The 21,211-nt window shown below is 42.3% G+C and overlaps 1 protein-coding gene across 2 annotated transcripts in view; it reads left to right on the plus strand.

Annotated features, from left to right (window-relative positions):
* The first annotated feature begins 427 nt into the window (after window positions 1–427).
* LOC122559593 (interleukin-17 receptor A-like) overlaps window positions 428–21,211 on the plus strand; it is a 61,979-nt gene continuing 41,195 nt past the window's right edge. Inside the window, exons 1-2 of one of the 2 annotated variants that reach the window (XM_043709347.1) lie at window positions 428–448; window positions 14,835–14,859. In XM_043709347.1, the coding sequence (XP_043565282.1) occupies window positions 443–448; window positions 14,835–14,859 (31 nt within the window). In that variant the 5' untranslated portion in view covers window positions 428–442. Of the gene's footprint in view, window positions 449–7,014; window positions 7,344–14,834; window positions 14,860–21,211 lie in introns of those variants that run through there. The other variant, XM_043709346.1, reaches the window with a different exon arrangement.

The raw sequence follows: 21,211 nt of genomic DNA on the forward strand, positions 1-21,211 counted from the left end.
ACCTGGGTCCCTGGTGCTGTGAGGCAGCAGTGTTGACCATTGAGCCACTGTGCCACCCCTAAAAGATAGCCTGTATCTAGAGATGGAACACATGGGTTTGGTTCAAGCAGAATCTTACCACACTTTGGCCAGGTGAGACTCAGGTTGAGTTTGGAGCCAAGAGTGTGGTGCTGGAAAAGCCCTGCTTTTGCCCGAAACATCGATGTTCCGGGTCCTCAGATGCTGCCTGACCGGCTATGCTTTACCAGCGCCACACTCTTGGCTCTAATCTCCAGTAAATGCAGTACTCACTTTTGCCTTGTCAGGTCGAGTTTGGTGGGGTGATTCTCACCATGAAGCCAAGCACTAAGGTAAGAACCTGTTCTTTATGTTCCCAACATAGGTGCCTGTCAGCGGAAGCCACAGGTGAAATGCTGGTCACAGTGGTGGCCTTGCTAAGAAGATGAAGGTAAATGAAGGAAGGGCATCAAGCTGCCACAGATGACCCAGTGCAGCAGCCAAGTTTCCTGCCTGTATTTTACTCTACCTTTCACATTAAATGTTGTTTGAGCCTTTCTGGGAAGAATCATGGGGTATCTCCACCTTACCTTTCAACATGCTACTCTTACAGCAACTCACCTCTCACAAAAGACCTTGAAATTGACCAACATGCCCAGCACTGGCGCCATACATGCACCTGATATGCACTGTCAATCTGGAGTTTCACTGAACAGCTCCTGACATTTGCTTCAGACCTGGCAAACAGGCAAAGCTTCGCCCTTCATTGTGGGCATGGTGCTGGAAATCCAGCTGGATGGGGTAACATAGAGGTTTGGACTTCCTCTTTCCCCAGGGGAGGCCATGATACCAGACCATGCCAGTCTGGTCCGAGGTTGCAATTGGTGTTGAAGCAGTCTCAACCACCTTCAAGAGCTCCCAGCCTGTAGGAAGAAGATCAATATTCTCCATGCTGACAATGTTAGTGCCACTATTTCCATGCAATACATCACATTTGCTCTCTCTCTCTCTGCTACTGCATTCATCTCCTACCAAAATTTGTGCACTATCACTCTTACCAGTGCGTGCATCTTGTCCCCGTTCACCCTCATCCACTCCAAATTGTGACACTACTAACATTACACTCTCTCTGCACTGCCTGTTCACTCACTGCAGTGAACACCTCCCTACCTGCAGTAACAGTAATAGTTGTGCCACCTACTATATTGCCTCTCTTTCATTCCAGCCCACAACAGGGAAAGAAAAGGGCAAAATAGATGATGTATTATCTGCCATTCAGTTCCTCACCCCTAAAGAACAGAGCATACTGCCCCAAGTAGGCCCTCGACTGCAACCAGAGACTGTGCTTAACTTACTGTGCCAGGATCCCCATCACACCCGCACACACACTTTCTCAGTCTCTACTTTCTCTCTCTCCCTCAGTCACACACACATATAAGTCTATGGGGAATTTGCATATTTATATTTGCAGATAGGTTCCATTTTCAGGTTGTAAGTTTCCTCACTGAGCTGGAAGATTTGTTTTCAGACGTTTCATCACCATACTAGGTAACATCATCAGTGAGCCTCCGGTGAAGCGCTGCTTTCTCTGTGTCTTGGTCTCTTAAGGTGGGTGATATCATTTCCGCTTCTTTTTCTCAGAGGTGGGTAAATGGGGTCCAAATTGATGTGTTTATTGATGGAATTCCGGTTTGAATGCCAGGCCTCTAGGAATTCTCGTGAGTGTCTCTGTTTAGCTTGTCCTAGGATGGATGTATTGTCGCAGTCAAAGTGGCGTCCTTCGTTTGTATGTAAGGATACTAGTTAGAGAGGGTCATGTCTTTTTGTGGCTAGTTAGTGTTCATGTATCCTGGTAGCCAGTTTTCTGCCTGTTTGTCCACAGATGCTGTTGGACCTGTTAAATTTCTCCAGCATTTTATACAATTAATTCATGGACAACGAAGGTACAAAAGACTATAATGACAACAACTAATACACTAACATAAAAGACCAACACATATACAATTTAAGAACAACAAAGTGTGAAGTATAAATCTCTGGAAGTTTATCATGAGGTTTGGAGGATTGTTAAAACACTTGTGTGCTACATAGACTCTAAGGCAAGGGTAGGAAGAGTTTACTGTACATGGAACAATCCCAATAAATTATTATATTGATCACCCAGACATTGCAGCAGCTTTGTGTCTAAGCACCTTTCAGTAAACGGTTATCACACAGAAGGAGAAAGTAAGGACTGCAGATGCTGGAGACCAGAGTTGAAAAATGTGATGCTGGAAAAACACAGCAGGCCAGGCAGCATCCGAGGAGCAGGAGAATCGACGTTTCGGGGCATAAGCCCTTGAGAACACAGAGCCTTGAGAACACTATAAATGATCCTCACTGTGTGTCCAGTTGTACAGAAGAATATATGATGAAAATGTCAGCACCAGGTCACAGAGATGTACAGCACGGAAACAGACCCTTCGGTCCAGCTTGTCCATGCCGACCAGATATCCTAAATTTATCTTGTTCCATTTGCCAGCACTTGGCCCATTTCCCTCTAAACCCTTCCTATTCACATACCCATCCAGATGCCTTTTAAACATTATAATTGTACCAGCCTCCACCACTTCCTCTGGCAGCTCATTCCATATGTGCACTACCCTTTGTGTGAAAACGTTACCTCTTAAGTCCTTTTTATATCTTGCTCCTCTCACCCTAAACCTATGCCCTCTTGTTCTGGATTCTCCCAACCCCAGCCTCATCTATTTATCCTATCCATGTCCCTCATGATTTTATAAACCGCTATAAGGTCACCCCTCAGCCTCCAACACTCCAGGGAAAACAGCCCCAGCCTATTCAGCCTCTCCCTATAGCTCAAATCCTCCAACTCTGGCAACATCCTTGTAAATCTTTTCTGAACCCTTACAAATTTCACAACGTCCTTCCTATAGGAAGGAGACCAGAATTGCACGCAATATTCCAAAAGTCCTGTACCAATGTCCTGTACAGCCGCAACATGACCTCCCAAACTCCTATACTCAGTGCTCTGACCAATAAAGGAGAGCATGCTAAACACCTTCTTCACTATCCTATCTACCTGAGATTCCATTTTCAAGAACCTGTACTCCAATATCTCTTTGTTCATCAACACTCCTTACCATTAAAGTGTATAAGTCCTGCCCAGATTTGCCTTTCCAAAATGCAGCACCTCACATTTATCTAAATTAAACTTCATCTGCCACTCCTCGGCCCATTGGCTCATCTCATCAAGATCCCGTTGTAATCTGATGTAACCTTCTTCCTGTCCACTGCACCTCCAATTTTGGTGTCATCTGCAAAATTACTAACTATCCCTCCCATGTTCACATCCAAATCATTTAAGGTAAGAATCTCTCTATTCCCAACATAGGTCTCTGCCAGCGAAAGCCACAGCTGGTCACAGTGGTGGCCTTGCTAAGAAGATGAAGGCAATTGGAGGAGGGGCAGATGTGGATTAAGACCAGGAGCAACATCAAGCTGCCATAGAGGACCCAGCTGAAGCAGAGGTCATAACTGCAAGGCCTGTTGGGATGCTTTGAGGCCTCAGGAGTGCTAAAGTCCTTTACCTTTAATCCATTTCCTGAGGATCAGTGAGGCACAATGTCCATATGTCCTCCAATATTGTAAGAGAACAGTGCCAACTGCTGAATTGAGACTGGAAGCAAAGGAGGCCATCCTCTCCTGGTGGCTGTGAAAGTGACAGCCCCTTTCAAATTCAATGTGACTGGCACTTTCCAGAGAGTAATGAGTGAGTTATGTGAGATCTCCTAGCAGCGCACTCACAAATGCATCGACAATAACTAATGTCATCTGTGCAAGATCAAACAAGTTGAATTAGTTTCCTAATGACAAAGTCAGAGCTGCAGCTGGCACCTTGAGCAGTGTGTGTTAGGAACTGCTGTGCCAGTACATTGCTGGTGAAAGTTAACTCCAAAATGCCAATGTTTAACCAGATGTTTGGCCAGGGTTTAAATATGTCTATTCTGATGAGTTCTTCCAGCTACAGAGAGTGGAAGAATCAAGCTACCATCGGGTGAGAGGGGTATTGTAGGGGTTGGATAGATACTTAATGAGGAAAATTTGGGATTGATAGCAAGAGAACCTCTCCATGAAACTCGACAGAATTGATATGACCAAAATATAAAAATACAGCCCTTAGACTCTAGTAAATTTTATGATCCTTGTATCTGTGTAAGAGGTTTTGCAACTACCTAATGTGTTTCATTCAGTATACCTTCTATTTTTCTGGGGAAAAAGAATGAGAGCTTTGTGAAGAGGAAGAGCTGAGAATGGTAATTATCACAAAAAACACTGATACCACATGGTTAATTCAGAACGTGTACTGAAGGAGCTGGAAACTTGATTGAGATTTAAGTAAATTATATCAATGCAATTTATTTATATCATGATAACTGTCCCTTTCAGGCACTTTCTAATTGACCTGTTCAGAGATGTGAGATGTATTACATACTTCTGGTGTAGTTGTATAAAGTCAAAAATCACACAACAGCAGGTTTATTTGGAAGCACTAGCTTTTAGAGTGTTGCCCTTTCATCAGGTGATATGGTGTATTAGACCGTAACACACAGAATTTATAGCAAAAGTTTGCAGTGTGATGTAACTGAAATTATATATTGAAAGGACCTGGATTGTTTGTTACGTCTCTCATCTTTTAGAATGACCATGTTGGTTTGAGTTCTTTCATATAGAAAGAAGGCCTTCTATAGGTACATCAGGAATAAAAAAATGACTAGAGTAAGGTTAGGGTCAATCAAAGATAGTAGTGGAAAGTTATGTGTGGAATCTGAGTACATAGGGGAAGCACTTAATGAATACCTTACATCAGTATTCACATTGGAAAAGGGCAATGATAGTGAGAATACGGAGATACAGGCTACAAGATTAGACAGGATTGAGGTTGACAAAGAGGACGTTTTAGCAATTTTGGAAGATCTGAAAATAGATAAGACCCCTGGGCTGGATGGAATTTATCCTTGGATTCTCTGGGAAGCCAGGGAGGAGATTGCAGAGCCTTTGGCTTCAATCTTTATGTCGTCATTGTCAACAGGAGTATTGCCAGAAGACTGGAGGATAGCAAATGCTGTTCCCTTGTTTAAGAAGTGGAGTCAGGGCAACTCTGGTAATTATAGGCCAGTGAGCCTTACTTTGATTGTTGGAAAAGGTAATAAGAAATAGGATTTATAATCATCTGGAAAGGAATAATTTGATTAGGGATAAGTCAACACGGTTTTGTGAAGGGTAGGTCGTGCCTCACTAACCTTATTGATGATTTGGAGACGCTGGTGTTGGACTGAGGTGTACAAAATTAAAAATCACACAACACCAGGTTATAATCCAACAGGTTTATTTGGAAACACTAGCTTTCAGAGTGCTGCTCCTTCATCAACCACCTGATGAAGGAGCAATGCTCCAAACGCTAGTGCTTCCGAATAAAACTGTTGGACTATAACCTGGTGTTGTGTGCTTTTTAAATTTGTAACCTTATTGAGTTCTTCAAGAAGGTGACAAAACAGATGGATGAAGGTAAAGTGGTTGATGTGGTGTAAATGGACTTCAGTAAGGTGTTTGATAAGGTTCCACATGGTAGGCTATTGTACAAAATACGGAGTTTCAGGATTGAAGGTGATTTAGCGGTTTGGATCAGAAGTTGGCTAGCTGAAAGAAGATATCGGGTGGTGGTTGATGGGAAATGTTCATCCTGGAGCTCAGTTACCAGTGGTGTGCCGCAGGGATCTGTTTTGGGGCCACTGATGTTTGTGATTTTTATAAATGATCTGGATGTGGGCATAGAAGGATGGATTAGTAAATTTGCAGATGACACTAAGGTAGGCAAAGTTGTGGATAGTGCCAAAGGACATTGTGGGACATAGATAAGATGTAGAGCTGGGCTGAGAAGTGGCAAATGGAGTTTAATGCAGAAATGTGTGAGGTAGTTCACTTCGGAAGAAGTAGCAGGAATGCAGACTACTGGGCTAATAGTAAAGTTCTAGGCAGTGTAGATGAACAGAGAGATCTCAGTGTCCAGTTGCATAAATCCCTGAAAGTTGCCACCCAGGTTGATAGGGTTGTTAAGAAGACATACAGTGTGTTGGTGTTTATTGGTAGGGGGATTGAATTTCGGAGCCATGAGGTCATGCTTCAGCTGAACAAGACACTGGTAAGGCTGTACCTGGAGTATCGCATGCAGTTCTGGTCACCGCATTATAGGAATGATGTGGAAGCTTTGGAAAGGGTTCAAAGGAGATTTACTAAGATGTTGCCTGGTCATGGAAGGAAGGTCTTATGAAGAAAAGCTGAGGGAACCAAGGCTGTTTTCGTTGGAGAGAAAAAGGTTGAGAGGTGACTTAATTGAGACATATAAGATAATCAGAGGGTTAGATAGGGTGGACAGGGAGAGCCTTTTTCATCGAATGGTGAAGGCTAACACAAGGGGACATAGCTTTAAATTGAGGGGTGATAGATTTAGGACAGATATTAGGGGTAATTTCTTTACTCAGAGAGTAGTAGGGGTATGGAACGGCCTGCCTGCAACAGTAGTAGACTTGCCGACGTTAAGGGCATTTAAATGGGCATTGGACATACATATGGATAATAATGGAATGGTGTAAGTTAGATGGGCATCAGATTAATTTCACAGGTTGGCGCAACATTGAAGGCTGAAGGGCCTGTACTGTGCTGTAATGTTCCATGTCCTATGTTCTATATGTAAATCCCAGAACCTTTTTTAAGGTTACATTCTCAAGTAAGCTTTAACAATAGGTGCTATGTTGACCCAGATAATGAATTGAAGGTGTGAGGTGCCCTGTGTGAGGCAGTCTGTGCCCCAATGTTCTATTTCTAAAAAAAGGATATTTACAGAATCTCACATGGATTCATGCAGCTTTTGAGCGAAAGCTGATGTAGGTGAGAAATGAACTCAGATCTACCTGACGCGAGAGTTTCGGGACACACCTAGTGTAGCACAGGAACCCCCCACCTTCCCTTTTATGAAACGTGCGGAAACAGACTCAGCGTCTGCTTTTGACGGGCGGCTTCGCCCTCGCTGTTCCAGGAAGCGGAGCGGCTGTCGCTGTTGGCCGAGAGACTGGGACTGAGATGGGGATCTCCACTCCGGCCCTCCTGCTGGCTTGTTGAGATATTGATTGCCCTCCCCCGGAAAGTTCTGGAAAGTCAGTTTCCAATTTGTCGTCGGGCAGGTGTGGAGCAGTCGCATGGATCTCCGGGAATTCATCATCACCTTTGTATTTCTGCTCTGTCGAGCTGGACCTGGGAGGTTGGAAATTCTGGGAGACTGTTCACAGCCGGTAAGATTGAGGGGATTTATTATCACTCGGGGGGGGGGGGGTTAATCTGATATTCCAGCGGGAAAACATAATTTAATAGTCATGAAAATACAGGAGCACCGTGCTGAGGTATAAGAAACAGGCAAGTTGACTACATTTCCTTTTGAGATTTATTCTGGGACGGGTTTAAAACGAAACTAATCGGGATAGTGTACCTTTTAAACTTTAATGTGAAGTGTCAGTTTTGGGTTAGTACTTGTTTCTATCCCTAATTGCCCTGGAAGATCAGCTGCTCTAAGTGCTTTCGACACAGCAGAAAGTTACAAAACGTTTGGCCCAGTCACAGTGAAGTAGTTCTCAGTCAGGATGTGGTATATGTCCTCCATTGGTAACAAAGTTAAAAATCACACAACACCAGGTTATAGTCCAACAGGTTAAATTGGAAGCACTAGCTTTTGGAGCGCTGCTCCTTCATCAGGTGGTGAACCTGATGTGATTTTTTTTAACTTTGTACACCTCAGTCCAACACCGGCACTTCCATATCATGTCCATTGATAACAGTCACCATTTGATGGCTGCCCCTCTTCATTGGTGATGTTTTAAGATGTTGATTGTTAAGCAGTCAAGTGGATACTGTGAAGCTTCTTGTTATTTGAGTCACTCTCATCTAGGCAGATGGGGAGTATTCCATCACACTCTTGACCTATGTCTTAGAGATGGTGGACAGGCATAGGGGAGTGGAGAGGTGAGATACTTGCAGCAGAACTCCCGGTCTTTGACCTGGTCTTATAAGAAAAGTATTTCAAGTCCCCAGGCTGAGGTATTGGAGGATTTGGCAGTGATAATGCTATGCCAAATGTTGTTGTGAAGTGGTCACTGCCTGTCAACTTGGTCATATGAATATTGTATCACGGATGAAAAGTGTGGTGCTGGAAAAACACAGCAGGTCAGGCAGCATCCAAGGAGCAGGAGAGTCAATGTTTTGGGCATAAGCCCTCCTTCAGGGTGTGGAGGAGGTAGGGGTCTGAGAGATAAATAGGAGGGTGGGGCTGGGAGAAGGTCGCTGGGAATGTGAGGGGTGGATGTAGGTGGGGGGTAATTGTGGGGAGGGTGGAGAGTATAGGTGGAAAGGAACATGTAGGACAGGTGAAGAAGGTAGTGGAGGGTTGGATCTGGGTTGAGGTGGAGGGAGGGGAGAATTGGAAACTGGGGATGTTGATGCCTTGTGGTTGAAGGGTTCCAAGGTGGAAGATGAAACGTTTTTCCTCCAGTTGTCAGGTGGCTTGGATTTGACAGTGCAGGAGGCCCAGGACTTGCTACAGATGGAGTATCCTCAGGGAGGAGGAGTTGAAGTGATCAGCCACAGGGTGGTGGGGTTGTTTGTCCCGGAGATGTTCCCTGAAACGCTCCATGAGTTGGCGTCCTGTCTCTCCAATGTAGAGGAGACCACATCAAGAGCAATGGACACAGTAGATGAGGTGGGTGTGCCAGAAAATCTCTGCCAGATGTGAAAAGATCCTTTGGGGCCTTGGATAGAGGTGAGGGAGGAGGTGTGGGTGCAGGTTTTACACCTCTTGTGGTGGCAAGGGAAGGTGCCAGGTGTGAAGGGTTGGTGGGGAGGCATGGACCTAACGAGGGAATCACTGAGGGAATGGTCTCTGTAGAATGCAGATGGGGTGGGGAGGAAAATGTATCTCTAGTGGGATCTGATTGTGGATGGTGGAAATGGCAGAGGATAATGCACTGTGTCCAGAGATTAATGGGATGGATGAAGATCGGGAGGGAGTTCTATCCTTGTTGTGTTTAGAGGGGTGGCGTTCAAGGGCGGAGGTGTGGGAAGTGGCGGAGATGGGCTGGAGGGCATTATTGATCATGTGGGAGGGGAAACTGTGGTCATTGAAATAGGACATTGGAATGTTCTGAAGTGGAATTGCTTCTCCTATCCATCAAGTTCACGTACGTCTTGTTGCTTTTGAACATGGACTGCTTCAGTATCTGAGGAATTGCAAATGATGCTGAACACTGCAAACTCTCGTGATAATCATCACTTTAGCCCTTTTGATAGTGGGATAATAATTGATGAAGCAGCTGAATAGCTTTTGCTCTTTAACTCTCCTGAGCTAATAGCCACCATGGACAGACCTTGGGAACCATTTGAGATTAAATAAAGGTCGAGATTTCTGTTTCAACTTTTGCTAAAGTTACCCCTTCCATTCAAAACTTTAAAAGCACCTCTCGTTAACTCTTTATAAAAACAACTATTTATTAACTTCACATCAAACACATCTAATTCTTCAATGACTTCTTTGAGTTGTCAGTTTATATAGAAATCCCTGATGTGGTCATTGTAGCTTGTAGAAAGCAGCCAAATGTTAATCATGCAACAATGATAGTTCTTGTGATATCAATCAACAACTATTATAAATGCTAGATATCTTTTTAAAGCTCTCAGACAGACTGTTAGGTTTTTTTTCTGTTGTTATAGTACTGGGACTTAATTGCTTGACAATTTCATGAACCTTTACATCTTCATAAATAAACTCCCTCATTAAAGCTTAAGTTCCTTGCTACAGTAGAAATGGAATCTGTTTGAATTCAACACTGATTTGAAGTTGCCCTGTTAAGTTTGGATATCCCAGTCATATCCTCCTTCTCCCTGTTCATAAAAAGATCAGGAAATCCATCCAGATCTTGCCCCTATCCACTATTTTTCAAAGATCTGCAAACTTGGGAAGCATTGTAAATATTCTAACCAGTATCTCCATGTGCCTCCGTGTCATACTTTGTTATAATACTCCTGTGTAATTCCTTTGGATGATTCAGTGCATTAAAAGTGCTGATTAGTCATGTTTTTGCTGAATTTGTGCCATGCTTGATCTCAGCAAGGTTCTAGTATTCTGATGATGTACATTCTACAGCTGCTGAGACTCCTTGGCATTGTTTGTCTGAGGTGTACGTAGATTTCATTTTTACTGCTTTGTGGTTGGTCAGTTGAGATGTCATAACTTATGATCACAGACGAAATGTGGTTTTATTGGGCTTCCTGTGTGTACACAACACAGCCGGAAACAATGAAACAAAACAATAAAACAAAACAGTGCTGGAGAAACTCAGCAGGTTTAGCAGTATCTGTACAGAGAAAAACAGAATTAATATTTCAAAATCCAATGACCTTTTCAGCTTTTGTTTCAGATTTCCAGTATGCATTATTTGTAATTCACAGAAACAATTTGATACAGCAGAGGATACAGGTGGTAGTTTGCATTTTGAGCCATAAAAAGATTTGTGTGGAAAATAGTACGTAGTGATTTGGCTAAAAATAACGTTCATGACTCCTTTGGGGTGCTATGTCCTGAATTGCTTATATACCTAAAATATATCATTGTCAGTAATCTTTGTGAATTCTGCTTGTGGATCAACCTGAAGTTACATAGCATCCTAGCTAGAAGTTAGTATGGTATCTGTCACTGTTGTCTCTGGTGCCTTTTCCAAGTAACAATTAATATTCTCTTGTGTTTTTACTAAGAGATTATTTAATATGGATAAGAAATGGGAAGGCATGTTTTGATGAAAACATAAAAGTCTGCAAAGAGGTCTCGATAGGTCGAGTGAGTGGGGCAGAATGTTGGTATGTGGAGTTTAGTGTAGGAAACTGAGAGAGCATGCACTTCCATGGGAAGAAGTAAAAGGCAGGCAATTATTTAAATGGAGAAAGACTTTTGAAAAAGTGTAGCAGAGAGGGGTCAGAATGTTCTTGTGCATGAGAGGCAAATTTAGAATGCAAGTACAGCAAGTAAATAAAAATGTATGTGGACTTTTGGCCTTTTTTGCTAAGGAAGTTATGCCGCAGCTGTACCAGGTCCTGTATTATCCCTGGAGAACTGTGTATAATTTTGATCCTGTATTTAAGAAAGGACGTATTGGCATTTTTAAGCAGTTCGAAGTCTGTAGGCTCATACCCAGGAGTGACAGAATTCACTTCTAGTTAAAAGGTTAGGCCTTTACTCATTAGAGTTTAGAAGGATGAGGGGTCATCTTATTGAAATGAGATTCTGAGGGAGCTTGACAGGCTAGATATTGAGAAGATGGGGGAATCTCAAACTGGGGAGCAAGCTTACCAAGTAAGTGTTCATTCATTTAACACTGAGCTGCAAGGCGAGTAATAATGCCTGGAATTCTCTACCCCATAGAGTTGTGGAAGGTAGATCTCTGTCTTTAATGAGGAAATAGACTTTTGAAATATCAGGGAGTTGAGGATAGGTTGCCATGAATGAGGAGATGAAGTCTGGAGCTGATCAGCTATGATCTTGTTGAATGGCAGGTCAGGCTTAAAAGGTACAATGGCCTACTCCAAGTCCTTATAATGGGTTGAGATGTAATTTATGCAGGGGTCAAGAAAGCAGTGATGGTGTGGTTATATCAGAAACTTAGTTTTCATTTTGGATTTCGAGAAGTAGAAGTGGAACTTACTCAGAACAATGAGGTACAGTTTAAAAGAAAATGGTTAGTGGGATTAGGTGGTTTCTTCCTGCCCCACCAGTAGGAGGTGTGAAGAATAACAGGTGTTACTGACTCTCTTCCAGTTGTGTCAACATTTTAATTAAGTAAAATTTCAGCAAGAAAACATGACAGAAAATAAAAAAAATATTTTGCTACGTTGCTTGGTAATCTTATGTGATTGCACATGGCAGTTGAGAGCAAGTATAAATTTCCAATGGAGCAGGAATAGGAGAAAAGAGACCTGAAATTTGAGTTACTCCTGTTGAGTAGAGTCACAACATTCCTGAAGGAAAAATGGCATTTTCATATTTAGGAAACTGGCACTGTGGGCTCCACTTCCACCAGCACAATATTCTGCTAACAAATGTTGTCGTCTTGTTTAATTTATGCATGGGGCAAAAGGGACCGAACCACCAGGATTTCTGTTCCATGACAATATCGTATTAATCTTGCCTGGTTTGACATTGTCAGAGAAATCAGTACCTTATTTTTCTCTGTTGGACTTCTTTAGACCTGTTGAAATCCTTTGGCCAAAATTTTGGCTGTTCTTCCCTGGCATCAGGGTCTGCAAAACAGCTATGTATGATAAAAGATACTTGCTAGGTATGAGGAGGACAAACATGCTCATAGTTGATATATTTTAATTATCTTGACAGCGAAGGTATAATTTGGAAAGGATTGCATTCTTGCCCCTTCCTTTCACACTGGTGCTGCCCTTAGAGCGGGAAGTGGATGTCACGTACTCTTCAACAATAGTTCCTGTACAAATTGTCTCAACAGCAAACAACATACCAAGTATTATCGGGACATGTAGGCTTGATGTACTTTTTCCTGGTTGGATCTAGAAATGATTTAATTGTAATAAGTATCAAGTTAATTTTTTTTTCAAAAGCCATTTTTTATTAATTACCAGTAAGTGAGAATCATGGTTGAGTGATGATTTGAACAGTTGATTTATTGTCTCGTACCTATATACAGTGAAAAGTTTTTTGTTCTGTGGGCAGTGTAAACATTGTATTCTCACTCTGTGTTACCCTAATGCACTTGATATGGAATGATCAAAGTCCAGCTGCAGAGAAGGCGCACAAAGAGAGAGATCAACATTTAAATTTAAAATTTGAGGTCCATTCAGAAGTCTAACAGCAGGGAAGAAGCTGTTCTTGGATCTGTTGGTATACGTTTTTAAGTTTTTACATCTTCTGCCGAATGGTAGAAGTTGGAAAAAGATTATAACCAGGGTCGGAGGGATCTTTGAAGTTGGTTGCCTTCCCAATGTAGCAAGAGGTATGGATGGGGTCAATGGATGGAAGGTTGGCTTGTGTGATGGATTGAGCTGTGTTCACAACTCTGTAGTTTCTTACGGTCCTGAGCACAGTAATATCGCCCAAGCAGCGATATATCGGATAGAATTCTTTCTGTTGTGCACCTATATTAAAAACAAAACTGGCATGTGTCTTTACAGATGTGCTGAATTCCCTTATCCTCTTGAGGTGTTGTTGTGTTTTCTTGACCATGGCAAAAATGTGAGGGCACTGGGAAAGATTGGCAGTCTTCACTTCTAGGAACTTGTCGCTCTTGATAATCTCTTTCTCAGCACCATTGTGGACAAGGATATGCCTTCCACTGTATTTCTTGAAGGAAATGACCTCCTTTGCTGACATTGTGGGAGAAATTGTTATTTTTACACCACACCACCAAGCACTCTGTGTGTCTCTCCTGTATTATGTCTCGTTATTGTTTGAGACTTGGCTGACATTATGGTATCGTCAGCAAACTTGTAGATGGAGTTAGGATGAAATTTGGCTACATAATTGTGTATAAGCAGTATAGTAAGGGGTTGAGTACATGGCCTTGTAGGGTGCAGATGTTGAGGATTACCATGGAGGGGTTGTTGCCTCATCTCCCTGATTGCGGTCTATGGGTCAGGAAGTAGAGGATCCAGAGGATAAATTTGAGATTTAGTTTGGTTGGAATTATAGCGTTGAAGGTGCAGCTGATAGTCAATAAGTAGGAGCCTGATGTAGATATCCTCGCTTTCCAGATGTTCCAGAGAGATGGCATCTGCCGTGGACCTGTTACAATTTGGCTACAGATGCAAGGGATCAAGGCAGGTTGGTCCCTTATATTCAAGATTAGAGTGGTACTGGATATGCATAGCAGGTCAGGCAGCATCCGAGAAGCAGGAATTCCTGATTAAGGGCTCCTGCCCGAAACATCGATTTTCTTGCTCCTCGGATGCTGCTTGACCTGCTGTGCATTTCCAGCGCTACTCTAATCTCCAACACCTGCAGTCCTCAGTTTCAACTGTTCCCTTAAATTGTCATGCCAGAGCACTACTTCAACATGTGGGGAATTTCCAACACTTGCACTTTGTGAGTCAAAGATTAATATTGTATTTATTGTGCAACACTATTCCTAGAACATGGTGTTTTGTTGAGCTCACTTAAAACCTGCTCGTCAAGAAGGTTTCAGATTTAGACTTGAACGTCATAATTAACTTCCTTAATTCTCTTCTTACTGTTTCAGGCTTGGTGAATAGCTCTCCCATGTGTGGATCCGAAAGCTGTTGATTTGACCAGTAGTCCAATACTTAGACACTGTCAAAACTGACACCCCAATACAGGATTGAGCAGGAGGTATTAAATCAAGGTTCAGTATTCCTGAGCTAGTGAGCATGATCAAAAGGCAAGAAAGGGGATTTCCCAGTGTTCCAGCCAACAGTCTCCTGTGAGCATTAGTATCAAAAGCTAGCCACTCGTCACTGAATTTGTTTGGCTTTCAGTATGCATACCTGGATTAATAATGCTCTACTCCATTGTTTGTAATGTATTGTATATATCCTGTGAGCAAAAGGACACAAATGCACATCATATGGATACTGTAGCAAATGTACTTCCTGTTTAAGTATAAAGAGACCAATAAATACTCAGTGTATAACTCAGACCTATAATTACATTAAACAGTGTTGCATTTGCTCTTGGCTGAAATTTCTCATTTGTCTTTTTCAAACAGGGTTTGAATTGTACTGTTCATATTGGTAAGTACAGTTCCCATTTTTAAAAAATTGTTGTTAATGCCTATCCTTGAAAGGCCTTCATATCAGAAGGTAGTGTTTCATAACAATACATTCAAATCTTATGGTCCCAGCTGTTTCATAGTTCATGTTTTTTGTTTTAAAATGAGGTGCTCCTTCACAGGAAAGAATCAACATAATGCTGCAGGTTTGGTTATTGTAGAATCCCTACAGTGTGGAAGCAGACCATTGAGTCCACATGCACCTTCCAATGCCAACTCCCTACCCTATTCCTGTTACCTGCATTTCCCCATGGCTAATCCACTCAACTGTCCTGGATACTATGGGCAGTTTAGCATGGCCAATCGACCTAACCTGCACGTCTTTGGACTGTGGGAGGAAATCTGAGCACCAGGAGGAACTCAACACAGACAGACAGACACTTGAGGGTGGAATCTAATCCAGGTCCCTGTGCTGTGAGGCAGCAGTGCTAACCACTGCCACCATACTGAAGTGAAGATAAAATGAATTAAACCAAGCTATTTACAGAATATGCTTTGAAAGATTGAAATGTGACAAAATGCAATCCTGCCTATCACAACTCTATCAAGTTATAGTACTAAAACACCAGGAAATTCCTTTCTCTATCACATCTATAGATTTACTTTGCTGTTTCTTTCTACTCCTGGTCTTGAGGGATTGAAAACCTTTTTTTCTTGTCACACACTGACCTTAAACTCTTCACTTTAAATAAGCATGTAGGGTTTTACCCAAATACTTCTGGATCCTTCAAGTAAAACCGTGAACCTGCAGCAGTTCTTGTACCTAGTGTCAGTCTTACATTATCCCTGCACACCATTTCTACCTAAATAATCATCCCAAGTTCTCCTTGAATGCCTTAATTGAACCTGCCTCCACCACATTTCCAGGTGGTGCAATAGACATCCAAACTCCTCACTGTGTGGAAAAGTATTCTTTCTCAGCACCATAGCTTTGTTTAAACATCACTTCCCTGTTGTTATTTTTCTTTTAGAGAGCAGCTGTTCCTGCTTGAATCTACTGTTAAGTCTGCTCATGATTTTGAAAACCCCAATCAAATTCCCTCTCTGTCACCTTCTGTCCAAGGAGAACATTCCCAATACCTACAATCTAATCTCATTAGAAATGTTTCTTGTTCTGGCTTTCTATTAAAGAAAACACTCCAGAAATACCAACAAGTTGAACATTAAAGTCACTGTTACACACAGACCAAAACAAATAGTTCAAATCTAAACTGTAAAATAAATGTTAGAACATATGTATATAAATCACACCTTAAGTATCTGACTTGATAGCCTACTTAATTTTAAAGATTACATTAATGTGCTGTACTGCTTGTGAGCTTTGTGTTAATGTGAAGGAAATGAAAGTGTGAGCCCGTTGTTTGTTTCAGTAAATTATTGTACTGGCCAACCTACTATTCAGTAAACTGAAAAAGCAGAGGTGATCAGTAAATTCATAATATTGCTCTACAGTAACATGGAGTATTAAATGATATTATTCCAAACACCCATCATGGGTGTGCCAACAGGCTCATGAATGCGCCATCATAAGCCACAGCCTTTGTTGGCTTGTCCTCAACTCAGCTATGTTCCTTTTGATACTGGCTCAGGTTTTTGATCTCATCTCCAAAACAGTTCCAAATGTCACAAATTCCAATTCCCAATAGCATTAGCAGACATCCAGCTGCATTTGGGAGTGTGGCATTGAGCAGTTATACGAAATAATAATCTTTTGTTCTTATTCCTTTTATGTTCTGTTGAATATGCTCTGTGCCCTTGCCATAATGTGCTTCCATGGGGGCTGTGGATTGAACTTATAGGTCAGGCTGCAGGCTCTGATATCTGAATGTGCCTGAGCCAGCCATCAGTAGTTGCACAAAAGATGCTGGGATAACTATTTGTTTCTACTTTCTCCCTAATGAATGAAACTATTTAGAACAGCTGAATATGGAGGGTGCAGAGGAAGATAGTGATAAACTGCCCTAACACAAAATGAATCCAAAGTTTATTTGAATATAGATAAAAAATTGGAAAAATGTTAATTAGAAAATGGAGTGGGCCTAAAGGGGACTGGTTCATAGAAACAGCTGAAGAACTAATTGAGCACCGTAGAATCCCTACCATATGGATCCAGCTCATTTGGCCCAAATGACTCCACACTGACTTTCCAAAGATCATCTCAACCAGACATCCCTGGACACTATGGACAATTTAGCATGACTAATCCACCAAACCTACACATCTTTGGACTGTGGAAGGAAACCGGATCATCCCTAGGAAACTCCCCCTGACACAGGGAGAATGTGTCTGTGTGAAGTTTGCAGAGTCACCTTGAGGGTGGAATTGAATCCAGGTTCCTGGCACTGCAAGGCAGCGGTGCTAACCACTGAGCCGCCAGACTGCTGCTTTAGCGCATACAAGCATCAGAGCCTGTAGCCCTACCTCTTAAATTTAATCCATGAACCCACGTGGAAGCAATCATGCCGAGGGTACAGGCCATCTTCAACAGACAGACAATGTAAAGGAATAAATATTTTAAGTCTCTTGAAGATGATATTGCCCAAGGTTTAGTGAAAGAAGAGGGAGTCGGGATGCTGTGGGCTAAAATAAGTCTAAACAGGATAAATAGGCTACACATAAAGGGCTGATATGATGCATCCAAGAATAGAGGGGAAAATTGTGGTGGTACCAGTCATAATCTTCCTATTTAGTTAGGGACATGGTGCTAACAGGCTGAAGAATTGCAAATGTTTGTACTGCCTGAACAATGGTGTCAATAAGCCCATCAGCTACTGAAAAGACAGTTTAATTATGGTGAAGGGAATGTTTTCAGAAATGATTATTCAGCACATTGTTAACAGTACATGGACAAAGAATTATCAAAACTCCAACATGGATTTGTCAAGGGTCAATTATGTTTACCCAATTTGCATGAAATTTTGGTATGGTAACAAGTTGAAGAATGAAATGCAGGTGGATTCCCAGATATATTTGAAATGTACCACAAAACTTTGCTTTATAAGCAAAGTTAGAAACCTTGGCATAAGCAGCATGATAAGAAACAGAAGTGGAGAGTAGTTTGTCAGAAAGGAAAAAAATTTAAAGAGGGGGTCTTCCCAGAGTACAATTTTAGGCTCACTGCTTTTTTTAAAAAATCTACTAGTTATGCAAGGCACAGTCTCAAAATTATGGATGATACAAAACTTTGGTTTATCAAAATGCAGAGAAGTGGGAAGAACAAGGAAGAGAACTAAATGGTACAGTACTGAAAATGAATGTCAAAACAAACTTAGGAGCATGTGTACGATTAATTGAAGGTGGCAGCACAGGTTGAGAAAACAGTTAATGTCTTATGAGAGTCTGCACTTTATAAAGGGAATGATAGAGTGCAAAAAAAAAGATAAAGCTGCACAAAGCAAGCAAAGAAAACTGTGCAGAAAGTAGAGCATGGGATAAAAAGGGTCGTTCTCAGAGCAGCAGCCGGTGACAAGTGGTGTTTCACAAGGCTCATTGTTAATGTATAGAAAAGTTGTCCCAACAATCTAGTTAAAGGAACTGAGGGCATTCTGGCAAGAATAGGTAGAGGGACAGGTAGCATTGAGGCAGCAGGGAGGCTGCAAAACGATCCGGCCAATTTAGGAGTGTGGACATAGTGGCAGATGGAGTACAACCTGGGAAAGTGAGGTCATGCCATTTGGAGGAAGAATAGAGGCATGGACTATTTTCTAAATGGGGAGAAAATTCCCAAGTCTGAAGTGCAAAGAGATTTGGGAGTTCTAGTCCAGGATTCTCTCAAGGTAAACACAGGTTGAGTCAGTAATTAGGAAGACAAATGCAATGATGGCATTTATTTTGAGAGAATATAAAAGCAGGGATGTGCTTCTGAGGCTCAATAAGGCTCTGGGCAGACCACATTTGGAGTATTGTGCATTGTTTTGGGCCTCATGTCTCAGGAGGGATGTACTGGCCCCTGGAGTGTGTTCAAAGCAGGTTCACAAGAACAGTCCCAGGAATGAAAAGCTTAACATGAGGAACATTGGAGGACTCTGGGTCTATACTCTATGGAGTTTTAGAAGGAGGAGGAGGGATTCTAATTGAAACTTAGAGAATACTGAATGGCCTGGATAGAGTGGATGTTGGGAAGATGTTTCCATTGGTTGGATAGACTAGGAGCCTAGGGCACAGTCTAAGAGTAAAAGGGAAGACCTTTTAGAATGGAGATAAAAAGGAGGAACTTTTTCATGCAGAGTGCGATGAATCAATGAAACTCATTGCCACAGAAAGCTGTAGAGACTAGGTCATGGGGCATATTGAAGAATAATATGGATAGGTTTCTTCATTATCAAGGGGATCAAGGGTTACAGGGAGAATGCAGGAGAATGGGGTTGAGAAAGTCATCGGCCATGACTGAATGGTGGAGCAGACAGCATGGGCTGAATGGCCTAATTTCTGCTCCTGTCTTATGGTTTAATCTGCTTTAGTTTCTACTGGGGAATGGTGCCCATTTTGGGTATTGAACAGACCAATATCCATATGCTGGATTAGACAAAGAAAGATGATCTGAGATTAAGGGTTTTATTGCACAAACACCAGGTCACCTTCCCCTTCTGGATTCTTTCTTTGTCCCGATGCCAAACTCCCCAGTAGTGGAAAAACCTAGCTCAAATTTTAACTGTGGACTTGTCTTGATATTTTTGACTTGTCAGTTCAAGAGTGTTATTACACACCTCTTAGTAGATGGGACATGGACCTGGCTCTCCTGGCTCAGAGGTAAAGATGCTACCGCTGTGCCATAACAGCCCTCATAACCCAGCTTTTGTTTCTTTAAGATGCGAAGGCAGAAAGGGTTCAATAATCCAACCCTCATTACTGACGAAACTAGTTCTAATAGCCGTTGCTGAATTCTTGTTCATAAGGCAATTATGTACATTGTAAATTGAATTTGAGTTATCCATCCAGTAGTTACTTAGCTATGAAGTCCTGGGATATTTTGAAGAAATGGAGTTCTCAACATACTCACTCCAAAGTTAACATCGCTATTGAGCAACTCAGATTTTAATAAAAGATCAACCTGTTCAGAGATGTTATTACACAACTCCAGAGCAAGAGAGACTTTAACCTGGGTCTCCTGGCTCAGACGTAGTGTCACTACGTCGATGTGCAACAAGAGTCCTTTTACCCATGTCATTTATATATTCAAAAGTATTCTTACAACTGGACTTTTTTTTTGTCCACTATAACCAAGTCACATATACTAAAAATCCCAGCTTTTTAATATCCAGATGTATTCTCTCTCACATAACTGGATGTTGTATTAAAGAGCTAGGTTTTTTTCCCTTTTTTCAAACCCCACACTATGGCCTAACTGCGGTAGTGTTTATTTTTAACCCAGCACCCATGTTGTTTGTGTGCAGGTGTGAGACACAGTGAAAGACACAAGGTGCACAAATCTTTATTCAGTTTCCACCGCCAGGAAGAAAGGAAACACCCGAGTGGCCAGTGACAAGCAGTGCCCTTCACATCAAAAGGCAATGCTGTGAGGTCAAACAGTGAAGGGGAGGGCAGGGATTAAATCAAAAGAGAGTTGGAGGGGGAAATAATGCACATCCCTACCTGCGGCGCCCACCTCTCCCTGAACTCCTCCAGGGTGTTGGACACCGCGTGCTCCTTCTCCAAGGACTCCCGGGCCCTGACGTAACCGTGGAAGAGGGGCAGGCAGTCAGCCCTAACGGCCCCCTCCACAGCCCGCTGCCTGGACCTGTTTATGGCCAGTTTGGCCAGGCCCAGGAGCAGACCCACGAGGAGGTCTTCAGACCTGCCCTCCCTCCGTACCGGGTGCCGAAGATCAGGAGTGTGGGACTGAAGTGCAACCAAAAGCAGAGGAGGAGCAAACGCCCACACCCAATATATACATGGTTCATGGACTCCACAACACCACAGAACAGGTAGTTAGGCTGGGAGTCCATGAACCACCACAATCTGCAGTTGCAGGGCACCACTGCGTGCAGCACCCTTCACCCCAGATCCCCAAAAGAAAGGGGGAGGAATAGTGATGGAAAAGGATAGACCAGATCCAAAGTTGAAGTTCTAAATTGGAGAAAGGCCAATTTTGACAGTATTAGGTAAGAACTTTCGAAATCTGATTGGAGGCAGATATTCGCAGATAAAAGGACGGTTGGAAAATGGGAAGCCTTCAGAAATGAGATAACAAGAATCCAGAGAAAGTATATTCCTGTCAGGGTGAAAGGGAAGGCTGGTAGGTATAGGGAATGCTGGATGACTAAAAAAATTGAGGGTTTGGTTAAGAAAAAGATGGAAGCATATGTAAGGTATAG

This window comes from Chiloscyllium plagiosum, chromosome 19, assembly GCF_004010195.1.
Source record: "Chiloscyllium plagiosum isolate BGI_BamShark_2017 chromosome 19, ASM401019v2, whole genome shotgun sequence".
Classification (NCBI taxonomy): domain Eukaryota; kingdom Metazoa; phylum Chordata; class Chondrichthyes; order Orectolobiformes; family Hemiscylliidae; genus Chiloscyllium; species Chiloscyllium plagiosum.